The sequence below is a fragment of the Monopterus albus genome, unplaced genomic scaffold, assembly GCF_001952655.1.
Source record: "Monopterus albus unplaced genomic scaffold, M_albus_1.0 scaffold281.1, whole genome shotgun sequence".
NCBI lineage: Eukaryota > Metazoa > Chordata > Actinopteri > Synbranchiformes > Synbranchidae > Monopterus > Monopterus albus.
The window spans coordinates 88,496-98,998 of NW_018128161.1; the positions used below are offsets into that span (position 1 = coordinate 88,496).

At 42.5% G+C, this 10,503-nt stretch overlaps 1 protein-coding gene across 1 annotated transcript in view; it reads left to right on the top strand.

The window, feature by feature from the left end:
• Positions 1–1,531: 1,531 nt before the first annotated feature.
• Positions 1,532–10,503, top strand: part of man2a1 (mannosidase, alpha, class 2A, member 1) — a 26,743-nt gene continuing 17,771 nt past the window's right edge. Inside the window, exons 1-8 of the mRNA XM_020622457.1 lie at positions 1,532–1,647; positions 2,092–2,236; positions 2,320–2,407; positions 3,270–3,353; positions 3,704–3,831; positions 3,913–4,086; positions 9,026–9,212; positions 9,565–9,742. Coding sequence (XP_020478113.1) covers positions 1,621–1,647; positions 2,092–2,236; positions 2,320–2,407; positions 3,270–3,353; positions 3,704–3,831; positions 3,913–4,086; positions 9,026–9,212; positions 9,565–9,742 — 1,011 coding nt within the window. The 5' untranslated portion in view covers positions 1,532–1,620. The remainder of the gene's footprint in view (positions 1,648–2,091; positions 2,237–2,319; positions 2,408–3,269; positions 3,354–3,703; positions 3,832–3,912; positions 4,087–9,025; positions 9,213–9,564; positions 9,743–10,503) is intronic.

Consider the following 10,503-nt stretch of genomic DNA (forward strand, 5'->3'; position numbering starts at 1 on the left):
GAGCCGGGTGTTGACGGTGCTGGTGGGCTTGGTTTTCTGCGTGGCGGTGATGTCATTGTACCGCATGCTGGAGCTGATGCAGGGGGCGGAGCCTCAGTACAGCGGGGGCACACCTCCCAGATGGGTGGAGGAAGTGAGTCACACAAAATAATAACCACGTTCAAGATGAAGCAGTTCAGCGCAGATTCGATCGTCGTCTGACGTAACAGCTGCATGTGAAACGATCACGGGATCCAGATGGCTGCAGGTTTTGAGCCAGGCACCACAGTTGTTCTCCAGGGATCGCAAGAGCTCAGGGCATGATGATCTGATGTCACCTGATCTGGGAGCTGTTTGGTTGAGATGCCAGATCAACAACGTGATGTTTTATGGAAACCTTTGCAGCCATTGTGATTTTATTATTGGTTTTGCACTGTGAAGGTTTGTTCTGTTAACAGATGTTTGAGTCAGAGAAGCTGAACACAATCGGCGTCCATCCATCCGTTATTTATAGCGCTTATTCCTGAACAGGGTCATGAAGGGGCTGGAGCCAACCCCAGCTGGCACTGGGCAAGAGGTGGGGTCCACCCTGGACAGGTCTCCAGTCTGTCACAGGGCTGACATGTAGACAAACAACCACACTCACTCCTACGGGCAGTTTAGAGTCACCAGTCATTCTAAGCTGCATGTCTTTGGACTGTGGGAGGAAGCTGGAGAGAACCGACACAGGCACAGGGAGAACATGTAGACTCCACACAGAAAGGCCCCGGGTCGGCCGGGACTTGAACCTGGACCCTTCTTGCTGTGAGGCGACAGTGCTAACCACTGCCGCTGTGCTGCCCAGTCAGCATACAGGATATTACATATAGTTCCCATAGACTGCAGACAGTCTGATAGTCCTGCTCTACAACATGAACTGATTTAATTCCTGAAGCCTTAACTTAAGAGACAGGTGAGCAGGATGTGAGGATTCTTTCAGTGACATCTGTACAGAGGTGACGCAGACTAAATGTCTGTGGCTGTGAATGTATTGATGCACCTCAGATACAGCAGCAAACTGATCTGATGATGCTTTGTATGAGAAACACAGCCCAGACACATGTTCAGACACAGTATGTAACTGTATGGAGACTGACACAGGTCAGCATGTCATCACTCTCCTTGTCATATAGATGGATGTCATTAAAACAAAAAATGTTTGTAGAAGCTCTAACAGGACATAAGTTTCTGTGACTTCCTGTACAGACTGAAGGCTGATGAAAGCTCCTAACTGTCCGTCCTGACTTTGGCTGTTTGCCGCTGCTGCCTGCTCTCGTCCTCTCACCAGCCGGGGAGCAGCTCATCTTGAACAAGCCAAGAGTTTCCTTTTGAAATAAAAAAAAATGTGACTGATTCCTGTTTCTGATCTTTTCACAGTGACCTTTCAGTGTAAAGTGTCATTTAACAGAGAAATCACAGAAATACATAAGATGGAAAAAACATTTGAATGTAGAATTTCTACATATTGAATCAGTTTATTGTTTTCTGGTCAATTTATAAAATGTTAGCAAAGCGTCATGGAAAACAGAATCGAGAGGGGGAGGAGCCAATGAGAGTTCAGACTCCACCCACACACTGCCTGGTTGCCGATTGGCTGAAGAGATGAAGGATGGAACTGATGGAGTGCAGGTTAGATAGTTTTCAAAGTATTTGTACTAAATTATTGGATAATTAGAATGTCAGAAAATACAAGTTGTGCTATTCATTTACTAAATATTTCCAAATGTTTAAATAAAGGATCAGGTTTTGTGCTTTTGAAGTATTGTCACAAAAATAGCTGCTTTACAAAACAGCAAATTTCAGGATCAATGAAGTTTTTGTAGAAAAATCTCAGTAATATTATGTGTTAATAAAATGAATAATACTTGTTAGTGTGTTAAAAATGTGAGACCTTTTGGGGATTTTACTTCATTTTATTTCACCTGAGATACGTTTTTAGGTTAATTATTTCCAAGCTGCACTCGTCGTCTCAGTCTTTACACTGGAGCTGGTCTCAGGTGAAGCCCACCTTTGTCCGCTCAGGTCTCCTGAGCGTCTGTGTACAACTTGTGTTGTTGTTTGTGTGTCTTGTAGCTGCTAGATGTTTACGACCTCCTGCCCTTCGACAACATTGACGGCGGCGCCTGGAAACAGGGCTTTGAGATCCGTTACCATGGCAATGAGTGGGATGAGCAGCCACTGGAGCTCTTCCTGGTTCCACACTCACACAACGACCCGGGTCAGAAACCACAACACAGCCAGAGTCTACATGACGGAATAGTGAGCTGTATTGGTTTAAGCAAACCTGTGTGTGTGTTTCAGGCTGGGTGAAGACGTTTGACGGTTATTATCAGGATCAGACCAAACACATCCTCAACAACATGCTGGTCAAACTGAGCCAGGACAGCAGGTACAGTCAGCTTCACTTCTCATACTCAAACCACAGTCCACTCAGTTTCCCAGACCCGGTGTGAACAGACCAGACCAGGTGTCCTCAGACCAGATCTGAGCCACCTACATACTGTATGTGCTCCTACATCTAATTCCTCTGACCTCTGACTGTGCAGCAGCGTCAGAACGTTCAGATCAGAATCTATGTGGTCGTTTTAACGTCTCCTCCTCTGCACATACGGCCTGTCGTCATCATTCGGGGTCGGCCCCTCACAGACCATAAACTACATGTGTATGCAACAAACATCTCATGCTGGGGACGTTCTGCCAGACCAGGACGTTTCACATGTGGTGGACGTTTACGGAGAAGCTTCCGATCAGGACAAACTGGGAGGAAAATATCGTAACCGAGTGGTTTGGGAGGAAACCGGGCCATTTGACCGTTGCACACACAACCTGGTTGTTATTCTTGTGTGCACGTGGCTCACGTTTCAGTTACATCTGTGCATGCGTGGCAGTTTACGAGCTGAGTGGTGTTCACACCGGATACACGGCACTGACGCACATGGACAAGCAGCGACACACACACACACACACACATATCAGATCAGAGTTTTGAGGCCTGGGACGTGGACGCAGTCTTCTCCAAATAAGCCTGAAACGACCAGTGGAGGTCGATGGTCATTCTTTGAAAACACATTGTTGATATTTGTCTTAGTTTAGTTCTAATCACTGAGGGAGACTCTGCTTCCAGGTTTTATGTGTTTAAAGCTGCAGTTTAATATAAACGGGGGTCTAATTTGACGTGCTGTTGACTCCTGTCCCTGCCCTGAACTGATCGGGGGTTGATAAGTGACAGCATCTTATTTCCTGTCAATCAGGAGGAAGATGATCTGGGCCGAAATCAGCTATTTCTCTAAATGGTGGAACGACATTGATGAGCAAAAAAGAGCAATGGTCAAACGGTAACTTTATATTTTCTCTTTTTCGTCTCTTTGCCTTTATTTCCTATCAGATTCAGGAGAAAGATAGCTCTCGGTCTTAAACCGGGAAAATCAGGAAAGCTAGAGTCATAACTTTTTGAAAATGTCATTTGATTTTCCTACACCTGTTGTTCTGAGTTGGTTTATCTGAGTTTCCTGTCCATATTATTTGTTCGGACTTTTGATTTTCCTGTGTTTAATGGATGAGTATAGTAAATGGTTGGATTTATATAATTCATGGCGTTTTTATTTACTCATGTTGCAGTTTGTGTTCATTACTGAAAATTGCTTATTCTTGTTTTGTTTTTGTCTCCTGCTCTGCGATTGGTCAGCCTGCTGGGGGCGGGGCAACTGGAGCTGGTGACAGGCGGTTGGGTGATGGCGGACGAAGCAAATTCTCACTACTTTGCTATGTTGGATCAGCTGATCGAAGGACACCAGTGGATACAGAAGCATCTGGGTTCGTGTCACTTCAGCATAAAATCACTCTACATGTTTACATGTATTTTCAGATTATGCCAAACTTTATTTCTGCGAACAGGTGTGAAGCCCCGTAGTGGATGGGCGATTGATCCGTTTGGCCACTCCCCCTCTATGACCTACCTCCTGAAGGGGGCGGGGCTTAGCAACATAGTCATCCAGCGAGTTCACTATGCTGTTAAGAAACACTTCGCCCAGCAACAGACATTGGAGTTTCTATGGCGACAGAGCTGGGGTGAGTGTGGGCAAGAGACACCGGGTCTGAATACAGAGAGAGAGAAACTGACTGAAGATAAGTAATGTTAAACTGTGTGAAAATGTTTTGTTGATAATAGATTTTGATGATACTAACAGCAAAAGTGAAGAAAAAATATTGAAACAATATTAGAAAAAGTGGGAGGAGTCCAGAAAACAAATGAAGAAAAACAATACATGTAGATGAGGACAAAATAGTTCCACAGAAAACATTTGAAGACTTACATTAATAAAACAAATTGAGTACAGTTTGAATAAACACACTAAGTTAAAGAAATTAATTTGAGTAAAAATACCTGTTAAAGCCGCATTAGTTCTCCCTCTAATTTTCAACCGTTAATGGCAAAGTGAGCATCAAAACGAATTCCAGCAGTATCTGCTCCTCCTCACCCCCCCGCCCCATCTCTGAAACTACGTCATACGTGGTGACGACAGCCGGAGACAGTTGTGGCAGTCAGGTAGCACAGCAGTAATACCTGGCTCCAGCCCTGTGCTTTTCAGTGGCATTGCAGCGACACAATGTCAAATTAAGAGGTTTACATTTTAGCCATATGCATACGTATGTGTAGCATTGTTTGTAGCAGACGTATCTGCAGTAACACAAGCAAATTATACAGAGTAATGATTTCCCCAGTAATACTGATACAGTGCTAATGTTCTGGCCATTATCACATCACATTCAGTGTTACATACTTGACACACATAATGTTATAACGTAGCCGTGAGTTGTATGCGACACAGGAGAAATGTCATGTTACGCTTTGATAGTTGAACAAACTCACTTTTCTAGTTTGGTTTGTGAAACAGCTTCTCACTAAAATGCTACATGAACTGCAGTGTTATGTCCGACATAAACTGGACCAAGACCAAGCAAAAACTAGCAAAATCACTTCGTTTGCTGATCCAGGAAAACGTGCTGGTTTGCACTAATTGGACAACAAAACATTAACGTTGTAGTCAGTTGGACTGACTCCAAATTACAACCAGAAAAATTCAATACAAAGACAGAAAATATCAAAGCTAACATTAGCTTGCTAATGATGCTGACATGTACACATTAGCCAGCTACAGTACTTAGCATCTAGCTGGAAGAAAGACACATCTGGTCAAATTTTAGTTCTGTGGATGCTTTTAGAGCGCTCCATCTGATGGAGATGCTTCTAGACAATTTTTTACTTGATTTATGCAAATTTGTGCTAAATCTTATTTGTTCTGAATCTTAGCTAATGCAGTTTTAAGTCTTGCATTCAAATCCCAGTGAAGTAAAAGTGCTGCGTAAATATGATCAGCAAAATGTCCTTTATGAAGTAAATGACCTCGTCCTGCAGTAACATGATGACATTAATCCACCAGCAGCTGCGGTAGATGCAGCTAGGTGGTGGAGGTGATCTGCTTTAGTTCACTAGAGCCTTTATTGCTCTAACTGACCTGTAAACCCAGTTTGGAGTTTCAGGAGCTAAATTCTGGCACCCTTCAGAAGGTAGAAGTTCCACTTCCTTCTGGGTCAAAACTCTGCAGCGCTCCAGTGGCAGAGGCAGAGAAAGTTTGAGATGTGTTTGACAAGTCTGAGATGTCAGAGTGCAGAGTTAGAGCCAGCGGCTCCGCACCCCTAATAGTCACATAACAGTAGTGAACGGAAACAGTCTGTGGTTCCTTTTCCCAGTTTTCTGGAAATTAGGTGGATGCACACTTGACTTCTTAACCCTTCTTCAAATGTGGCCACTCGTCATGGCTGTGAGTTCTCCTTTCGGTGTGTGCGGACAGCACGCCACCCAGTTTCAAACATCCCCTACGTCTGGCCACCAGACAGACATGTTTCAGTCACACAACACCCAAGACTGCATGTGTCTGCCAGACAGAGTTTATTACACAGTCTGTTGCCTGTAACATTGGAGCTTTAACGTGTCTGGCTGTGTTCAGTCACTTCATATATCTGGTCAGTGTAACATACATGCAGTACTTTGATAAACAGTGATGAGAGACTCGGATCATTTGCTTAAGTAAAAGTACCACAGTTTCAGAGTACTTTTACATTCTGATTAAAGCTGCATTAACTAACTTCTCCCTCTAATTTTTGACCTTTAAGGGCAAAGTGAGCATCAAAACAAACTCCAGCAGTATCTGCTCCTCCTCACCCCCCCGCCCCGTCTTCTTCCTTCTACGTCATACGTGGTGACGACAGCCGGAGACAGTTGTGGCAGTCAGGTAGCACAGCAGTAATACCTGGCTCCAGCCCTGTGGTTTTCAGTGGCATTGCAGCGACACAATGTCAAATTAAGAGGTTTACATTTTAGCGATATGCATACGTATGTGTAGCATTGTTTGTAGCAGACGTATCTACAGTAACACAAGCAAATTATACAGAGTAATGATTTCCCCAGTAACACTGATACAGTGCTAATGTTCTGGCCATTATCACATCACATTCAGTGTTACATACTGTATGTGACACACATAATGTTATAACGTAGCCGTGAGTTGTATGTGACACAGGAGAAATGTCATGTTACGCTTTGATAGTTGAACAAACTCACTTTTCTAGTTTGGTTTGTGAAACAGCTTCTCACTAAAATGCTACATGAACTGCAGTGTTATGTCCGACATAAACTGGACCAAGACCAAGCAAAAACTAGCAAAATCACTTCGTTTGCTGATCCAGGAAAACGTGCTGGTTTGCACTAATTGGACAACAAAACATTAACGTTGTAGTCAGTTGGACTGACTCCAAATTACAACCAGAAAAATTCAATACAAAGACAGAAGATATCAAAGTTAATGTGGTGGCTAGGACCTGATGTGAGCTAAATTAATTCAGACAAATCATTCCAATTACAATGATAATTTGATATTACAATAATTCAAGGAAGTTCAATAGTTTGGCAGACAATTAAACAGACTAAGAGAAGGAGGACAGAGTCACAATTCCTACAGGAAATAAATGCAGTATTAGACAAGAAGACTGTCACAGAGTCAGTCAGTCTCTTTTAGGTCATTAGCAAAGTCCTTCACGTCCCCAGCCAGGGTCTCACTCTCCGTCCTTCTTCTGCACGCACACACACTACTCTACCCTCCTGCAGCAGCATACTGCCTCCTTTTGTACACTGCTCACTTTTGGCTCCCCTGCTAATTCCCGAACCTAGTTAACAGGTCATCTCCAGATCAGGATGACCCAGTGGGTTAAACAAACAGGCCATGAACCCAAAATGTTCTTACTTCAGCACACACAAACTATTTACACAGTGAGCTGACATAGTACAGAGGGCTTGCAGAAATTATTAATTATTAATTGACTACTGGATATAGTAACTACATGCAATCTACACACTCTCACTGTATTCTATTACATATTGCATATTAACTGTAGCTTGTTTGGTTTAACCACTACAGCCCCTCCTCCCGTAGTCTAAAGACTACGGCACTCTGCGTTAAACCCAAAGAGAAAAATGAAAACATGAACATGTTCACATGAGCCTTTAACATTTCTAAACTCTAACAGCTTTAGTTAAACATTAACCTCTTCTTACATCTAAAGTCAAATCTAAAATCAAGTTTTATTACAGTTAACAACTCCTCAATAAACTTTTAACCTTAGCAAAGCATGTCCCACATATTCTAATGAAACAACTTCATCAGTCAAATCTCTAACATCTCATATCTTAGCAGTAATTAACTATAGTGAACAGATTAACTATATGAAGTGAACACATGACTTCCCATTCATACTGGACTGCAAATAAACAGACATGAACATAAAAATGAACAAAAATGAAATGATGATTCTCTTCCTCCTTGCCAGCTAACAACACACTTTTCAGTATTCACAAGTGTCTATACTGTACAACAATGCACACACATCTTCTTTTTCACAGTTTTTCTCTTTTCACTTCCTCTCACTGCGATTCAGGCAAAACCCCTCCAACTCAATTTGAAGTTTTATTTTTGTTTCTTATGACTTCATTTTGGTAGGGAAATTCCTGAATGACCCCCGGAAGTCCCCCAGGGATGTAAAAACCCTAAGCAAGTCAAATATTGGGGGAAACCGTCCCCATGAGGATCCTTTGGGCGATTACCAACCGGCCTGCAGTGAGCAAAAAACAGACAAACAATACAACATAGCTAACCACTACTAACGTTAGCTTGCTAATGATGCCAACATATACACATTAGCCAGCTACAGTGCTGAGCGTCTAGCAGGAAGAAAGACACATCCGTGTCAGCTTTTAATCCTTTTTATGCTTTTAGTGCTCTCAATTACCGACATGCCAAACCAGTATCAGTCTTGGTTTTGCCTCGTCCTTTGTCGCACTCTTTCTGTGCTACAGAACGTGGCCTCCTGGGTCTAACAGGTCCGCTCCCGTCCTGGGTTGGACCTGGACAATGAGCCTCCACGGTCCGTATTTGAAACGAGCCATACTGGTTTGAAAAATGGATCTTATAACCTCAGATCAGCGGGGTGTGGATTTTAACAACAGTGGCCACAGAGGGTGAAAGATAAACAGTACAGCAGGGAGACAACACTTGTAGACAATCTTTTACTTCATTTATCCATTTTTGTACTAAATCTTAGTTAATGCAGCTTTAAATGTGTGTAAAATTGGTTAAGTTAATTTGTTAACAAAAGGTTTAATTAATAAAAACAGAGGACGTTTCCGTATATTTAAATAAAGTTGAAGAAAAATATAACAAAAATGACATGAGCAAAGAGTTTAGAGTAAAATTAGCTAAGAAATTGGACTGGAGATGCTAAAATAATTAACAAAACCAAGAATGTCAACAAAAACCTGAAAAAAATTGTTGTATTTACTTTAAATGTTTCCAGATTTTTCTTTGGGATGAATTTACATCAATTTTGTGTGAAACAAAAACATTAATAAGCTGCTTTGCCTTGTTTGTCTAACCCCACCCACTTCCTGTGTCAGACCCCTCCCCCCGAAGTGACATAATGTGTCACATGATGCCGTTCTACAGCTATGACGTACCCCACACGTGCGGTCCGAACCCGGCTGTGTGTTGTCAGTTTGACTTTCATCGACTGACAGGGGGGCGGGTCTTCTGTCCATGGAGGATACCGCCACAGCCAATCACAGAGCAGAACATTGAGGAGAGGTGATTGTGGGTGGGGCCAGACATAATGCTAATACAGTGACAGAGTTTTGGAGTTCTGTGATTTTTGGCTCTTTTGATATGCTTTTCTTTTCATTTCTATATCCAAACTCTTACTTTCTGACTTAGTTTGGACTATTTTGTGTCAGTTTCTGTGACATTTGCAACATGAGTTTTGTTCTTGTTCTTTACATTTCATGACCTACACTGTGTATGCTAAAGCTCTCTGACTAAAACACAAGTGGAAATGGTTAAAATGCATAAATCTGTTTGTCTGAGTTTGGTGTTTCAATGCAGATTATTATCTATGTTTTCCCTGAGTGATCAGTATCTTCACTCATATTGATCTTGTCAGAGCTCAACTCCTGCTGGATCAGTACCGCCAGAAGTCTCGTCTCTTCCGTTCTTCAGTTCTCCTCGTTCCTCTTGGAGACGACTTTAGATTCACAGAATCAAGTGAGTGGGACGCTCAGTTCAGTAACTACCAGAAACTCTTCGACTACTTTGACCAGCACCCAGAGCTCCACATCAAGGTGAGCACCTGAGACACCTGGGAGGGGGCGGGGCATGAACGGAAGAAGTTTATAAAAAATCAATAAACCTCAGTCTTTATGTTGGCCGGCAAACACTCAGATTATGGACATGTACGATAAGGGGTCTTTAACTAAAACATGTATTTGCAACATAGTTATGGGATTTTACAACTTTTTTAAATGTACAAAATAAAACTGAACAGTAAAATTCTGAAAATACACCACAACTTAAATTCATTTAAATATCAAAGTACAAGGTTGGCTGAAGTAAAACGTGAAATATGTGAAACTGGCTGTTTCTTCTTCTTCCGGCTGTTCCCGTTAGGGGTCACCACAGAGAATCATTTGTTTCCACCTAACTCTATCCTCAGCATCCTCCACTCACTCTAATTAACTTCATGTCCTCTTTTAGCACATCCATATATCTCCTCTTTGGTCTTCCTCTTGACCTCTTGCCTGGCAGCTCCATCTCCAACATCCTTCTACCAATATAACCACTATCCCTCCTCTGCACATGTCCAAACCATCTCAATCTGGCCTCTCTGACCTTGTCCCCAAAACAGCCAACCTGAGCTGTCCCTCTGATGTGCTCATTCCTAATCCTGGCCATCCGGGTCTCTCCTAAAGAGAACCTCAACATCTTCATCTCTGCTACCTCCATCTGTGCCTCTTTTCCTCACTGCTACAGTCTCTAACCCATACAGCATAGCTGGTCTCACTACTGTCTTGTACACCTTTCCTTTGATTCTTGCTGCCACTCT